Source organism: Somniosus microcephalus, chromosome 16, assembly GCF_052327205.1.
Source record: "Somniosus microcephalus isolate GS21.2 chromosome 16, FLI_Smic_1.0, whole genome shotgun sequence".
Classification (NCBI taxonomy): Eukaryota; Metazoa; Chordata; class Chondrichthyes; order Squaliformes; family Somniosidae; genus Somniosus; species Somniosus microcephalus.
Window position 1 is genome coordinate 101,704,251 of NC_141002.1, and position 17,566 is coordinate 101,721,816.

Below are 17,566 nucleotides of genomic sequence, written 5' to 3' on the forward strand. Positions count from 1 at the left end.
AGTAAATTTGGCAAGATGAGTATAAAAATGTTTATAAACGTCTATTAAGGCATGGTGATTATATCACTGGGAGAGGCCATCAAAGTAGACAATTTTAACTTGGTCCAGGAGACAATTAGAAGAATTTCTGCAGAGAAAGGATTGCGACATGGCAAGAAAGCAGGCCAATTCTTGAAAATTGTCACCCCCCCCCCCCACAAACAGCCTTTTTTCCCATTGGTGTAAATTCTTAGGTCCTTGTGTGGCTCACACAGGGCTTTCCCTCTTGTCAATTAACTCATTATTTTCATGATAAACTTCAGCCTTCTCTTCATGCTCGCTCCAAGTTAGAGGCCTTTCATAACAAAACCTTTTTTTTTTTAAAAACTGACCTAATTTTTTAAAGAAAAATCTAACTTTTTGCCCCTTTGACAACTGCGTGCATTTTTAATGCTGCAAGTTAGTGTTGTGGATGAGGAAAGCCATTCAGCCCATCTTAATTCATCCATCTTGAAATAATTTCAAAGTCTCCCATTTCAGCATCCGATTATTTCTTAAAAGATTCCAGGGTTTGCAATCCACTATGATTCTTGGAAATTTATTCCATATGTTAAATCATTTTTGTGTGAAGAAGAATTTGCTGGTGTCAGTCCTAAATTTATCAGTCTGAATCTCAAACACCTTTTCCCATTCTCGCCATTTAACTTGGAAGTAATATTACAGGTTTACCTTTTTTCTATACCCTTAAAAACCTTGCATACCTCAAAGATCACCTCTCGGACACGTCATTTCCAGCCTGAAAAGCCCACATTTCTGTGGACTTCCCTCGCAACTTAGACCTTTGACACTGGGGCTCAACCTTGTGTCTCTCTTTTCTGCATTGCCTCCATGTCTTTAATCTCTTCCTTTTCAATCCATGACCAGAACTGGGCAAAGTGTTTTTTTATTCGTTCATGGGATGTGGGCATCGCTGGCAAAGCCATCCCTAATTGCCCTCGAGAAGGTGGTGGTGAGCCGCCTTCTTGAACCGCTGCAGTCCGTGTGGTGAAGGTACTCCCACAGTGCTGTTAGGGAGTTCCAGGATTTTGACCCAGCGACGATAAAGGAACGGGTGATATACTTCTAAGTCAGGATGGTGTGTGAGTTGGAGGGGAACTTGGAGGTGGTGGTGTTCCCATGCACCTGCTGCCCTTGTCCTTCTAGGTGGAAGAGGTCGCAGGTTTGGGAGATGCTGCCGAAGAAGCCTTGGCGAGTTGCTGCAGTGCATCTTGTAGATGGAACACACTGCAGCCACGATACGCCGGTGGTGCAGGGAGTGAATGCTTAAGGTGGTGGATGGGGTGCCAATCAAGCGGGCTGCTATGTCGAGTTGGTGGTGTCGAGTTTCTTGAATGTTGTTGGAGCTGCACTCATCCAGGCAAGTGGAGAGTATTCCATCACACTCCTGACTTGTGCCTTGTAGATGGTGGAAAGGCTTTGGGGAGTCAGGAGGTGAGGCACTCGCTGCAGAATACCCAGCCTCTGGCCTGTACTCAAGGTGCTGTCTGACCAGATCACTACTTCCTCTTGACGTGTACTCTACCCCGAATATGACGAAGGGAAAAGCTCTTTAAGAGCCAACACAGGTGCAAAGGGTGCCTTGTCAAATTCTATGACGGTGCTCCATAGACACACAAAAATGGTATACATCAATGGTTCCTGACATGAATCTCGTCATTCATGTGGAAATGACTTATCAAGTAATACTGGGCGGCCTGCGGGTGGCGCTGTCCAGGGAGAATATAAATACTCGGGCAAGGGCCCAGCTTGCTCAGGACATTCTTTAACAGGAACTAGTGAAGGACACAACTAGATCTCCATGTTGAAAACCAGTTGATTAAAGCTTTGTTTAATACTTAGACCAAGTGCCTAGTAGTTTTCTTATGTCAGTTCTCAAAATGCCAACTTTAAAAAGAAATCAATGTTGTTTGAGAATTGGTCACTTGAAGATTGGTTAAAGTTGCTGAATTCATGCTGCAAATAAAATCAATTTAACAGGAACACTTTGAGTCACTTAAATATAATATATATTTAGCCTTTCAAACTATAATAAACTCTACCATTTCATACTTACTACTGCAAACTTCCTGTCTAGTGCCTGAAGACAATATCTAAAAAAAAGTGTAGTCCGTGCAATAATGCCGCAGCTCACTAACAGTGAAAGCACCAAATTGTTCAGCAACACTGGAGCACTGTGATATTCGCTGATGCTCATTCTTTCAGATGCTAGAAGAGCCCGATAAATACATGACAGCGGTAATGATCTGTTGGGAGGATGTTACCGCTCCTTTTTTTTGAGGCATGCAAGAATACAGTAACAGCCCAAAGTGATGAGGTAGGTTTCTCACCTTTACATTGCAGCACTCCGTTCTTTGAAGGCGAGTATCCTCCGCAAACCATGGGCAATCTCCAAAAATAAGATACTCATTCCTATTGTAACATTTTGGCAGGTCCTTTCCATGTTTTTTAACGACATGCCTTTCTGTGGCTGCATCTAGTTTTGTAGACCAGTGCCAGCAAAATTGCACCAACTGGAATAATTAAACATCAAGGACCCACCGTCTCGGTGCACAGTGGAAATTGCGGCACAAGACACAGATCTGTCGGAGGGAGGCGTCAAAAAAAGGTGTATGGCTGTCATTCATTCTCCTTCTCTACCTTTTCTTGGGGGGCGGGGGGTTTTGGGGAAGAGGAAGGACAAAGGAAATTTCAACTGGGAACAGCGCACACGCAAGAGTCCTCACCTGTGCTGAGGTACCTTGCCTGTCACCACGGTGCGTCAATAAACCTGGGTGCCCATATTTCGCCAACACACGTTGGCAGCAAGTAAGTACGTGGAAATCAGCGCGAAAGTAGCGGGGCCCCAAGGTTCTTTATCCTCAACATTTCCTTTGTTCTCATCATAGAATTATGAAACGCTTACTGTACGACAAGGATGACATTTGATGAGCTAGATGGCTTTTTCTCAGCAATTACTCTTACGGTAAACTTTTCTCCTCCTGAATCAGGGTTAGAGGCAGAACACCCAATGAGCGTATATGATTTCCCTTCCTCTGTTGTATGATGGGCCTATTTGTATGTATGGGGATAACAAAATGAACAAAAGCCAACGGCTGCAATAAACTTTATAAGTTTGATGACTCAGCGCCATGAAGGTTAGATTTTGCTGGTGTTCAGGCAGTTCAGATACTCCAGACACATCACCTCAAGGGAAATGGACTTTCAAACAGTGAACTGAAGGGGAGCCACAAGCATTTGTTTGGGGTGGGCTGGAGTTGATTTTTTTAAATTCTAACTTGTTTCCATAATCAAATCGCTACACAAACGTCTTGAAAGTTTCCAATTACCTTCTTTGATAACTAGGCACTACGTTGGTGACGGAAGCATTTTGTGACAGAGACCCTTCAGTGGAGGAGGTATGGTTCAATTCTTTCCTCTTCAGATCATCTTCCCAACGTCGCCTTGTGTAAGAACCACTACGCACAAAGTTACTTGCAGAATCTCTGCGAAACAATCATTTCAGTTGAGTATGCACGAGGGTTGGGGGGAAAGAAAATGACTTCAAAAGAATAATAAAACAATAAATTGGAGCAGGATTTCACCTGATTTCTCTCTCGTCAATGTCAGATGCACTGGCCAATCTTCTGGATGGGATCGTTGGTGCAACGTATGCGAGCCTCGCCCCTTTCTGATCCTTCTCCTGTTGAGAGGGAAACAGATTTAACAAATTCTGCTTTGAGGGGGAAATGCATTTAACAAATTCTGCTTTGGTGTGTTAAACAATCTTGCTATATCCCTGCCACATTGAAACAAAATATGAAACCACTTTATCACTTGTTAAAAAAAAGCAAAATACTGCGGATGCTGGAAACCTGTAATAGGAACAGAAAATGCTGAAAGCACTCAGCAGATCGGGCAGCATTTGCAGAGAGGAAATTCATCGAGCTGAAATATTAACTCTGCTTCTCCCTCCACAGAAGCTGCCTGACCCCAGTATTTCCAGCGTATTCGGTTTTTATTTCATTTATCACTCGTGTTTTGTTCACACCAAATGAGTTCCCTTCAATTCCCCTGGCTACCGGTGACTTTTGCAGAATAATGCTCCAGCAAAGGAGATCCAGCATTGGTGCAAATGATTCTCCCAATGTGCCGTGCCAGGTTAGGTAGAATGTAGATGCCGACCTTTCAACTCTTGCACCATGCTAATTTCCAATTGCACCATGCTAATTTCCAATTGCACCATGCAAAAAAAATTACTAATAAGGAAGGAAATGGAAAAATATTTACTTGCACAGTTTACTCATCAGGATTGGAGACCCACTAATTGGGTTCACACATAACAAGCAAGCAATTATTTTAAAACAAGTGTGCCAACAAGAACTTCTGTCTGACGGGCACAGCCAGCTCTCAGAGTAAAGGACCAGGTACAGCTTCTTAATGTCCATCTGACCATTATTCACATCATAGATCCGAGTATCCATTCTTCTGTATTTTTATAGTATCGAGATCCACATCTCGAATTTAACACAACCACAGATGAAGTTTCACAATGAAGGTTTTAATCCCAGAAAGTCAGGCGGAAAGGTGAAATTCTTAGCCAATTTGGGACAATACCCTGAAGAGCCATTCAGCGATACGGCATCTCGTGTTGTCTGCTCTGGCAGTTTTTATGCGGAGTCAATACTGTCCAGGTGAAACAGCGATTTACTTGCACTTCTTGCAATCTAGTATACTGTATTCGCTGCTCACGATGCGGTCTCCTCTACATTGGGGAAGACCAAACGCACATTGGGTGACCGCTTTGCGGAACACTTCCGTTCAGTCCGTAAGGGTGACCCCGAGCTTCCGGTCGCCTGTCACTTTAATACGCCGCTCCACTCCCACCTCTCCATCCTTGGCCTCTTACACTGTTCCAATGAAGCTCAGCGTAAGCTCGAGGAACAGCACCTCATCTTTCGATTAGGCACTTTACAGCCTTCTGGGCTCAACATAGAATTCAACAATTTCAGACCATAACCTCTGCCCCTATCCTTCTTTTTCCAATTCATTTTTTTCTCTCTCCCACATGGCAGCTGTTGATCTCTCTGCCATTGCCATTTACACTTCTCTAGAGACATCTTTTGTTTCTTAACTTGTCCCATTACCATCTCCTTTTAATCTTTCTTAATGTCTTTTAATCTCTCCTGCCTTCCATCCTATCACAGACCTTCCCTTTGGTTCTTTCCTCCCCTCCCCCCTTTCCCTGCCCCTGCACTTGCCTAAAAACCTGTTCCATCTCCAACTTTTTCCAGTTCTGATGAAGGGTCATCGACCTGAAACGTTAACTGTTTCTCTCTCCACGAAGATGCTGCCTGGCCTGCTGAGTATTTCCAGCATTTTGTGTTTTTATTTCTACTGTCCAGCTAAGCCTGCACCTGGGTTGGTTACTGGGTTACTGCTTGTGCAGACACTCTCAACCAACGCGTCGACAAGAAGTCAAACACACAGTTGGTGCTTCTGAAAGCAAAGCTTCCTATTTCTCCTGTTGTTTTTAGACCAACTGAGACTGGGGCCTCTCCTGGACAGGAAGTTGCCAGACTTTCTCTACACCCAGGAGAGAACCAGTGTGAACATGGACCCCTGATGGTCAGTCTTGGTGGTATAGAAAGCCAATTACTACACTTCAATGGCATGTCGGTCTTTAATCTACCTTCCAAATACTGCCAATTCTTTAAAAAAAGTTTAATTGACTTTACACTAGGTTTTAAACTGAACTTTTACAGGGAAGAATGGGGGGAAAGGAACAAAAGTGTCTGAATCACTTTAGATCCAGCTTTTCTTGGGCAGTTTAGTACTAAATTTAAGTGGGCGCCAACATTAATTGGACAATGTATGCATTTACTAGTTACCTTCTCTTTGTTATCTAGAGTGGATGAGAGTCGAGGGCTTGAGGCCGAACGCATCACACCTGTAACGTCTCTCTCGTTCTGTGCCTCTTTAGAAGCACTAATTTCAGCCAATGCACCATAGCTTCCAGTCTTCCGAAGCCCCGACCTCCAAGATGCTGGAGATGCATCTTTCTTCTCCTCATCGTCTTTCCTCTTCTTTTCTTCCTCTTTTGAAGACTTGATGAACGGAGTGGCAAACTGCAAATGAAGATTTGAAAACTATACTGTGTTTGAGTGTTTATCAAGCTGCTGCCCCAGGACAGGCCACATGTAAAGGTCAGGGATCGACAAAACAACCAGTCACTCTTTTGGTACTTCTACTGTGACTCTGAACTATCATGACAGCTTCATAAAAAAAGTAAATTTTCAAGTTATAATGTATCAATTCATTAACATCTGTACCTCAACCATGGTATTATTGATACGGCACTTTACTGGAATGTCCTTTGAGGAAATCAAGATCGATCCAGATCATACAAGCATGTCCACAAAGAAATTCTTCAGTCCTGATAACTACAGTACAATCTTTCCAATTCCGACAAAAGATGACCATTTCAAATGACAACTATGTCGTCAGAAATCCTTGGCTATTTTGTAGTAGAGCTTTTGAAACAGATCCTCTCTGAACTTCATAGGATTCCAGATCCAAAATTTAGCCAGCTTACATATTAGCATTTCACGCACCGCTGTATTGGGTGCTGATCTAAAGATTTTCCTCCGATTTCTTTGCAGTACACCATCCAACAAGCAAACAGATTTAGAAAATGGTCAATTCCCTTCACAGAGAGACAAAGAATCCAAGCTTTTCGTACCGAGTCAAGATGAGACAGAAACACAAACCATCCACCACCACAGCTAGACGATTGGTTGGGATCTGATTAAACAGCTTCTCTGAGGTCTAATGATGACGACATTTTAATTTTTAATCGCCATACAATGAAAACGTCGGACACTGCATTCTCTCGGGCAACAAAAATAATTCTCACACGCTACGGGTTTGCTCTTCACACTAATGTGTAGTCATCTGCCCAAAAGAAGGCAATGAAGAAACCTACCAACCGTTACTGTTAATGTTGTCAGACGTCATTTATTCTGACTGGTTCTGTTGTTACACAACGGCACTTACTGGACTGTTCTGTAACTCTTCGACAACATCAAGATCTACATCTCGTTCCATTTTCATACAAACATTCTCTTCCTCCGGATTCATTTCAAATGCATTTGACTGTGGAGCTTTCTTTAATTTCAAAAAGGTTAACTGGATAATTTATAAATGGAAGAAATCAGCTTAACGATATTTTGCAACAAAACAATTGATTTCCAATCTGCTCCCAAACCAAAAAATTACCAAGACTTGTCTTGAAAGTCGTCATATCATCTTTGACCATAAGGGCAAAGTGTTAACACTACCCCATTCAAGCAAGTCACATCATGGAGTATTTTAGTCTGTGTGCAATGCCTTCAGTCCCCAAGGGTGTTGTGGGGGGGATAGAGAACACAGGGAACGACTAATGTTAAACTACGATGCCATTAATTTCTCCATACTTGTCTAATAGTTGTTCATGCACTTTGAGGGCAGATTAAAACAATGCAACCAAACAGACAAAAAACATATGTGCACACAAACCACACAAATTCTGGATTTTTATTCAAATGTTCACATGTCAGAACTATTTGTTTAAAAACACGTGAAAATGAGTGTCATCACAACATGCAGTGAAACCGGGTACTTCTGGTAAGCGGGTAACTGAACACAAAACACAAACCTCTGTGCACACAAAAGGCAGCTCACCATAACTTTTTCACCCTTTTGAGGCACAAGAACAATGCCAGTTTTACGCAAGCCCTGACGCCAAGATGTCGGATCTTTTGGCTCCGCCACAGGCATGGGAGGAGTAATGGATTCATACTGAAGCCAATTAAAACAGAAAGTGCAATGAGAAAACTGCAAGGAGAAACACTCAAGTGTGACGTCAGTCGCACACCAACAGCGTGAATGAGATCAACGACCATCAGGAAACACTCAGAGGACAAGGACTTCCACACCCTACAGTTTTATAAAACAGTCTTAACAAAGGTTGAATAAATCAGACCTAAATCACCACTTAAACAGATAGCTTAATGTTTATAAGACTTGCTAGGACAAGGGTCTATTAAAATTCACAGTAGACTAGACTAAACTTTTTGATATTAGTTCCTCAACGGTTGCACATTGGACAACCAAGCTTCAAATTCAAAATCAGACAGCAAATTTAATTACCGAACAAACTTCATCTGGTGCTGCAGACATGCTGCAGCTAATAGCCAGAGATAAGTATCTGCTGACCAAGATAGACAATCAGCAGACTTTTGTCAAAAGTACACGCTGACCTCAGTCTGACTGGCACCCTGGTGCAACAGTAACAGAGCTTCCACACAGGTATTGGGGCTCCACTTGCCCAGCAGTTAATTTTTTTTTACTGTTATTAGAGCCCAGCTGGAGCATCCACTTTCTTCAAACATTTCACTGGCAGTTCTTAAAGTTTCCAGACAGTGAAAAACCGCCAACTCCAAGTGCGGTGAGAAGCTCTCTGGAAGGTTTCACGTCTTGGCTTTACAGCCAGATTGGAGCTCAACATCCAACTTGATCTGCTTCAAGTAAATGCACACCCTTAAACAGTTTCGCATCAATGTGCAAGTGGGAGAATAATGTACAACTACTGGTTTTCATTGAAAAGCAACATGAATCCACACGACAAATCATTAGCTTCAATGCAAGAAGCCCTTTCTTACCTCACCTCTCCTACTCTCAGAAAAATCCCAGTTTAGAATTTCATTCTTGCAACAATGTCCAATTCGTGACCTTCCTTAGTCCACGGTCTATTTAAGGCATCACGTGACTTTCCCATTAATCTTTTGTGAATTCTTCGGCAATTTTAAGGGTCTTTTTCAAGTATTTTCAACAATTCGGCAGTACAATCTTGATGTAGGCACTTGATTTCCGGGGTGGGGGGGGGGAAACTGTGGCAACTTACTGGATGGTTGAGCTAAGATGGGCTGAATGGCCTTCCTCCTCTGTATCCATCAATGGATTTAGAAAGGGTTGCATTTATACCGCAAGTCTCAAGTATCCTGAATAGCTTTGCATACAAGCAAACACAGCATCCATTTTGTCTACTGCACGATCTGAAAAACAATTGCCACCACGTGATCTGTTTTCTGGCCAGAAATATTGACCACGACACCAGAACTCCTTAGTCCTCAAACAGTGCCAAAGGATGTGTAACATCTCTCTGAACGGCCCGACAAAAGCTCTGCCTTCCACTCAACACTGTTGATGATGGCAAAATAGCTGGAATACGACAGCCAATCGAAGTTTCCTGGGAAAACCCTAACTGGAGCCAAAACTGTACATGATAACTGATCAATTTTAGACAGCCCTCGGTAAAATCTCCTTAGCACTGGGCCAGTTCACAACAGGACAAATCGGCAGGCGATACACAAGAGCCCACCATTACCATCATCAACTTTAGTATTCTACAAAGCTTACATTTGCCCCGTGATAGAATTACATACTGTAGTTCTGTTTGACCAGACACAAAATTCCCCTCTCATTCTTGGACTTAGCATCGTCCAAAGTCACGTATAGGAGAGCTTATTCCATGCCAGCTAGCCACGGTCTCCAGCATTAGAGGTCGGTAGCCTGTTATTCCTGTATAAATGACAACTGGAGCAGCTCCGCAACTTTTTGCCCTTAAACCACACTTCCATGACTATGAATGGACCTAAAAACTGCTGCAATTACACATCAATATTCTGGACAAGGCAAACCTTCTGCTCACAATGCTACACGGCTTCACCTTCAGTCGCCTCTCTCCCAAAAACCATCTCTGCCCGAAACGTTAAGCAGAAAGTTGAATCTAGTTTTGCGAGAGCATGCGTCAGGCTACATTACAATTGTGCAATTTCTCCAACTTTTTCCATCAGACTTTCTGCAATATCCAGTGTCACCAAGTCTTCTGGTTCAGACAGCACCAAACTGACATCCACCATCAGCCCAGGCGCCAATCCACGAGACTCTACCTAGGAGAGCTGCCTGCTACTGCTGATGACAGCGGAGCAGGTGGATGACGTGAGGAGGGGCCCAACGTGACGGGTCTTCATGAGGAAACAAAAATGATGCAACTAACGTAGTCAACGTAGAAAATAAAATATCTCATAATACTTCGTACTGAAAGTAGTCTCCTTTAGGCATCTCACTTGGAAAACTCTCATGCTTTCGGTTATTTTGTCTATGTTTGCATGGAGATAAGTGAACTTCATGCTCTGACTCACCCCGTAAGTTTTAACTGCCACCTGCTCTCAAGAAATCAATTTTGTTGATTAAAGCCGTGGCTTTCTATACTTGTTGGACCAAGGTCACGTCCCAGAGCAGAGCTATTTGTTTGTTTTGGCAGCAAAACCTTGGGTAAACCCATTCCGAAGGAACACATGGCTAATCAGCAGCACAGTGCATTTCTCTGCATTAGACTTCAGCTCGTTAAGATCCACAAAGCAAGACTCATTCTGATCGAGCTCCAGCACCTACTGAAACAATATGCAGTACCTGCGACATGGGAGTATTTTAAATGCTTTCATGAAGGACTCCTTTAATCTAATCGATAGCGCTTTGGCACTTCTGTGCTTCAAGCTGGCCTCAAAATTAACATCCAGCTCAGCTACTGTACTAGTTTGGTATATTTGTGTATGTGTGACAAGTAATTAAGGAAGAATGCTGGATTAACTACATTTAAATGCCTGTCTTGCACAGACAAAATTCCTTCCCTTCTGCTGCCCTTCTCTCTGACCTGAAGTATTGGGAGTTGTGTGTGTGCATATATTAACCTTGCTGCACCTACTCACTCCAAAGAACTGATAAGACTATTCCAGGACAGTGGTGATGTCGAGTCTTGGGACAGTGTCTCGGATTTCCATTTGGATAATCCATTAATTTCACATGCTCCTTGCTAGTATTTGTAGTTCTGTGTACCAACTGCAACAAATATGTTCAGATTTTAGGTTTCTCATCTTTACTCTTTACTTTCCCTATCCAATGCTGTACCTCTCTTTAGCCAGGAGGGTAGGACGCATGGGCCAAACAGTTCGAATACTGCCATCAAAATGACTACTTAATTCGACAGCAGCAGATACGTTGCATACTGAGCTATTTAGGACAGGACGTGGGACAGTATTTGTCCTTTGCCTCAGCGGCCAGGTGCCATTTCCTGTACTTTGCAGTAACCCAGCCAATAAATTAAGTAAACCTGCCCAATAAGAGTTTTTGAATTCTCAGATAAGAGAGAGATTCAAACCCTCTGGCTGAGTGTCCAAACCTCTCCTGCCAGAGTTACTAGGCCACCCACTGCTGCTCATTTCAAGTTTGAATTGGTTGTCCCATACCTTTTTCACTGGTGATGTTGGTGTAACTTGATTCATGGGTATGGTTGATGGGGCCACTGCTGCAGACTGTATACCTCCACTATTGATACGGTTTACAATATTTACAGTTGTAGGTTTGCTTTTCTCTGGAAGAAAAGTAAACGTATTAGTGGAGAAATGACTAACCAAACCCATAGAAGTAATCTATAAACCACGCAAGATAGTCGTAGTATTCCATTTGTAACTACTTTGCAGCATTGATCCTTTCGCATCCTATTCTTAAAGAAAATAGCTTCACTGAAAGAACAAATCTAAAATCACTGTAACTTAATAAATGCAGAACACACCAACTGAAATAACATTTGAAAAATGAAACTGTAGGGGGAAAATTGAATTATTAGGGAACTGCATGGTGCGGTGGGTCAGGGCAATGGCCTCTCACCTCTGGGTCCCAGACTCAGACTGGTGGAATTAAAAATCTGTCTGTTGACTGCAAGAGTCCAACATGAAATAGTTTTAGCCACTTCAATCCAGTTTTTGGTGGGCATGGACTCGTTGCACAAAATTGCTCCTCAGTACCATTAATAGGGGTACGGGAGCATAGTGGTCATGTTACTGGACTCGTAATACAGGTACAGAGGTCTGAACTAATGATCTGGAGACGCGAGTTCAAATCCCACCACGACAGCGAGGGAATTTAAACTGTGTTAATTCAATAAATCTGGAATAAAAAGCTAGTATCAGTCATGGTGACCATGAAACTATCGGATTGTTGTAAAAACCCCGCTGGTTCACTGATGTCCTTTAGCGAAGGAAATCTGCTCTGTATGTGACTCCAGACCCACAGCAATGTGGCTGACTCTTAACTGCCCTCCGAAATGGCCCAGCGAGACACTCAGTTGCACCAAACATCTACAAATAGATCAGTCCGCATCATGGACTGCAGCGGTTCAAGAAGGCAGCTCACCACCACCTTCTCAAGGGCAGTTAGGGATGGGCAATAAATGCTGGTCTTGCCAGCGACGCCCATATCCCGTGAACGATTGAATAAAAAAAATACCATTACAATTAATGAGGTTAACATTGCAGGGTTAGCTGTAGGGAGAATTTGATTGCATGCTGTTGAGAGCTTGGGAGTGATTGATGCTGACGTGGGGTGCATGAAACGGAGAACGTTCTGCTCTTCAGCATTCACATCCCTCACTTCAACGAGCACAAAGTTCGCAAATTTAAACAAAGCAATTTCCGATAATCTTCAGAAAAGGGTAATCTTCCATGAGACATGATTGGAGGTTTTAAGATGGTCCAATTATTCTACCTATGGCTGAATTTATGGGCAACAAAAATCTAAAAATTACTTCGAGGTTACCTGTCTCTGCTTCTGACTCCGAGTCCTCCTCCTCTTCCTCCTCACTGGAACAACTAGAGTCGTCTTTCTTACCCTCCTCCTCTTCATCCGCTTTCTCCTGTTCCAGAGACTCTATGTGGGCTGGAATCTTCTGTTCATTCAGCAGGGTTTCTTTACTGTTACAAGAATTTCAGTAAGGTTTAAAACCAGACATCAAGATCTTCACCTGTACCATTTCCTGGTTTGTCGACTAGGAATAATCGTATTCACAAGCAGGAACAGGCAAAAAAAAAAAGTTTCATTCCCCAAATGATGCAGCTCATCAATCGCTGCTAACTCGTATTGTGAATCTCACTTACGTTTTGATCGGTTTTAACTGTTGGTTGTTCTCCATTGTTGTAGTGGACTCGATCAATGGGGATTTATTTGCTTGCTTCTCACTAAAAAGCTTTTGGGGGGAAAAAAAGTCAAGACGTAATTTTTTCTTTCAAATAGTGTTAAATTACCAAACTATAACTTTGAATAACTGTCGTCCAATTCTGTGAGAGTAAACTAGCCAAGTTAAGGGCAGAATTAGGAACAGGAGAAGTATTTCTCTGGATCAACAGGTGGAACGGGTGGCTGGGGAGGATGGTTCGAGACCGCCAACAGTGTACAAATTTAAAAAGAATAGCTAGATGCTGTAACAGGATGATAAAGTTGACATTCTAGAAATGAGATAAAATAGGCTGAAGGGCTTGTTGCCCCAACCCATTTTAAGATAAAGTTGTAATACAATTTAAATAGAATGATACAAATTCAGAAGATTGCACGTTTACAGATACAAGGTATAATTGGATAAGCTTGAACCAGACAAGTCATGTAAAACATTTATTTGTGCTTTGGAGAAATCACATACAAAACAGAACAGAGTTTCAATTCTGTCCTCAACAAGCTCTTTCCTATGATAAATTTAATGATCATTTGATTTCAGAATAAGCAATAACTAAAATTGAGAAAATCCAATCTGTCCTCCCGTCTCTGGGAACCAACCGCTTTGTGATAAAGAATCCTCAAAGATTCTTCACTTCAAATGTTTGAATTACATTCTGGAGGAAAACACTGAATTGCTTCTAAAGATGCAACGAAGTTGAAAAGACCAGGTCTCCATGGTGTATGCACTCATGGCTGAGACAGTTCAATTTACACCTCAAGGAAGAGCACAGGGTGTTTTGAGCAAAAACAGCTGTCGAAGGCATGGACCAAGTCTCGACCTGGAATTCAGTTTTTCATGGCAACTTCACATGACAGTGAAGATCTCAATGGCTCCGCCACTGAAGATGGAATGAATTTATGTCTTAAGAACACAGACGTTGCTACACGCCAGCAATTGTCTGACGGACACTAGTTTGGACTCAACAGATCAAAGGCCAATTGCTCTTTACGGAACTGAAGTAGCCAACAGTAAGCTGCTGCATCCCAACTAATTCACATAGCAAACAACTTGCTTCAGCTCTCTGACTCTTATGAAACATAAATGGATTAGCATGTTTTATATACTGGCCTCTCCCCAGAGGGACAAAAGTACACATCAAAAGATAGACTATCTGAAGCCAATTTTAATTTACATTTGCTGTAAAGTAAAATTATAATGGAGAAATATTTTCCTTTGACAGAGGCCAAAAGAACATTAATCCAGAAATGAAGAGCAGGGGTGCGTTAGGTTGGAACATACAGCTGGAGAAGATTACTCGGGTATGGTGAAGCGAGACCATGGAGCAATCTAACAATGAAGACCTCGCAAGCGATATCCTGGGGACAGAGAGCCAGTGGAACTTGGCAAAGACAGATGTGATGGCCAAAGGGGCGAGGGAGGGAAGAGAGCGTGTGAATGAACTGCAGCCAGTGAACTCTGGACTAGCTGAAGTTTGTAAAAGGAGGGAGGAAGAGAAAGGACGCTGGCAGAGAGAGAGTACTGAAGAAGTCAATTTCTCAGGTGGGGAGATGGGTTAAGGACCTTAGCAGGCAAGAGCAAAATGTGTGGGGCACAAGCAGGCAATGTTCTGGAGAATGGAAAAACTGCAGTCTTGATGACTGACCAGATGTCAGGTACAGCAGTGAAGCTCAGGTCAAGTAGAATGCCAAGACTGTGAAGTACCTGATGTAGTCTGACCACACGACTGGTGGCATTGATACACAGAGTTGGAGCCAAAGGCAAGAAAGCATTGGTAGGAACGGAGAAAGGATGGTTTGGGTGATATTCGGCTGAAGGAAACATTTTCGCTTCCCTCGCTCTGAAACAAGTTGGCATCGATGGTGGTGACGGAGAAGTTAAAGTTGGGTACCACAGGTTTACATGTGAAAGCTGGCTCCGTGCTTGTGAGTGGTGTCACCAAGGGATAGCAGCAGGCAAAATATGAACAGAATGGCCACAGGCCATCTGTACACATGAAGATCTGTGTGTGGCAGCAGTCAGTTTTCTTTTTACAGGAAGAGATTTCACACACACCTGAATTTCAAACTGATTCTACTTGGAGAATTTTAAAACACGAACATTTAGTTGTACGTAATGACAATAGTCAAAAACGTATTCTTTAAAAAAAAAATTAAAAAATTGAGAAAACTTCCATTCACCACTACTTAGATAGGATGGACAGCACAGAAACAGGCCATTCGGCCCAACCAGTCCATGCCAGCGCTTGTGCTCCACTCGAGCCTCCTCCCATTTTACCTCATCTAAATCTATCAACATAACCCTCGATTCCCTTCTCGCTCCTTGCTTATCTAACCGCCCCTTAAATGCATCTATACTATTCACTTTAACCACTCCCTGTGGTAGCGAGTTCCATATTCTCACCACTCTCTGGGTGAAGAAGTTTCTTCTAAATTACCCATTTGATTTCTTGGTGACTATCTTATACTGATGGCCTCTCGTTATGCTCGTTCCCACAAGTGAAAACACTCTCTGTGTCTACTCTATCAAAACCGTTCATGATTTTAAAGACCTCAGCCTTAAGAGACCCAGCCTGTTCATCCTTTCCTGATAGGTATACCCTCGCATTTCTGGTATCATCCTTGTATATCTTCTCTGCACCCTCTCCAGTGCCTCCATATCCTTTTTAGAATATGGCGACCAGAACTGTATGCAGTATTCCAAGTGTGGTCGAACCAAGGTTCAATACAAGTTTAGCATAACTTCACTACTTTCCAATTTTATCCCTCCAGAAATAAACCCTCGAGCTTGGTTTGCTTTTATGGTCTTGTTAACCTGTATCGAAACTTTTAATAATGTGTATTTGGAGATCCCTTTGCTCCTCCACCCCATTTAGATTGTTATTTTCCAAGTAACATGTGATCTTCCTAATTTACTTACTAAAATGTAATGCCTCACATTTATCTGTGCTGAATTTCATGTCAATTATATGCCCATTCTGCAAGTTTATTAATGTCGTCTTGTAATTTGTTGCAGTCCTCCTCAGTATTGACTACCCCCCCCAATTTGTTGTCTGCAAATTTAGAAATTGTGTTTTTGATGCCAAAATCTAAATCGTTAATGTAAATTGTGAAGTGGTCCCAGCACTGATCCTTGTGAAACACCACTACCCACCTTCTACCACTGTGAATAGCTACCCTTTACCCCTATTCTCTGCTTTCTGTCTTGAAGCCAGCCAGCAATCCATTCTGCTACTTATCCCGACTCCGCATTCCCTGACCTTATTCATTAGTCTATTATGTGGTACCTTATCGAAGGCCTTTTGAAAATCTGGATAAATTACATCTACTGCATTACCCTTGTCTACGCTCTCTATTACCGCTTCAAAAAATTCAATTAGGTTGGTCAAGCAAGACTTTCCCTTTTGAAATCCATGCTGGTTATTTATTATTATATTTTTGGTTTCTGGATGTTCTTCTATTTTCTCATTCAGTAGGGATTCCTTTATTTTTCCTACTACCAATGTTAAGCTGACTGGTCTATAATTCCCTGGACATGTTCTAGCTCCCTTCTTAAATATAGGTATTACGTTAGCTATCTGCCAGTCCTCTGGCACTGCACCTTTTTCTAACGAATTACTAAATATGTGTAGTAATGCCTCTTCCCCAGATCCTTTTAAAATGCGTGATGTAATCCATCCGGATCAGAGGTTTTATCCTCTGAGTTTCATCAGTTTATTTAATATATCTCCTCGGCTTATTTTAAATGCAGTTATCTCATTACTAATCTCATCATCCGATGTCATCTCCACCTGTTCTATCACCCTGGTAAATACTGATGCAAAATAATTATTTAATATCTCTGCCATCTCGATCGCTGCCTGTGGTATTTTCCTGCCCATCCTGACCTTACTTTTTTTATTTACGTGCCTGTAAAATATTTTACTATTTTGTTTATGTTCCTTGATAATTTAATTTCATAGTTTTGCTTTGTCTTCCTTAATTGTTCTTTTGACTGCTCTCCTAATCTCTTAGTATTCTCCCTCATCATGCTCTCCCCTGCTGTCCATGTACTTAATGTATGCCTCTTTCCTTACCCTCAATTTTTCCCTTATGGCTTTATTCATCCATAGTGTCTCATTAGTGTTTAGTTTGTTCGTTTTTTAGCGGAATATATTTTTCCAAGACTCTTGAACACCCTTTTAAATGTTTCCCATTGCTATTCCAGGTCAGTTTGCCAATATTGTTGTCCATTTTATTTTCCCAAGTTCTATTCTCAGCTTTTCTCCACTCTATTACTGTGGTCTTTGTTATGCTTCTGTCTTTCTCAATTATTATCTTAAAGCATATTATATTATGGTCACTATTGCCTAGATGTTCCCCTTCTCTGGTTCATTTCCCCATTACTAGTTTCGTTTTCAATACTTCACAAACTGAAAAGATAACAAAAGACTAAAAGGAGCTA

The 17,566-nt window shown here is 42.1% G+C and overlaps 1 protein-coding gene across 23 annotated transcripts in view; it reads right to left on the reverse strand.

The window, feature by feature from the left end:
* ppp1r12a (protein phosphatase 1, regulatory subunit 12A) overlaps positions 1-17,566 on the reverse strand; it is a 189,276-nt gene that overhangs the window by 62,742 nt on the left and 108,968 nt on the right. For 15 of the 23 annotated variants that reach the window (XM_086009567.1, XM_086009575.1, XM_086009565.1 and 12 more), the window contains exons 7-13: positions 13,050-13,138; positions 12,712-12,866; positions 11,364-11,488; positions 7,738-7,854; positions 5,907-6,143; positions 3,621-3,718; positions 3,366-3,521 (exon numbers count right to left, since the gene is read on the reverse strand). In XM_086009567.1, coding sequence (XP_085865693.1) covers positions 3,366-3,521; positions 3,621-3,718; positions 5,907-6,143; positions 7,738-7,854; positions 11,364-11,488; positions 12,712-12,866; positions 13,050-13,138 — 977 coding nt within the window. The remainder of the gene's footprint in view (positions 1-3,365; positions 3,522-3,620; positions 3,719-5,906; positions 6,144-7,737; positions 7,855-11,363; positions 11,489-12,711; positions 12,867-13,049; positions 13,139-17,566) is intronic. The other 8 variants (XM_086009581.1, XM_086009583.1, XM_086009566.1 and 5 more) reach the window with 3 other exon arrangements.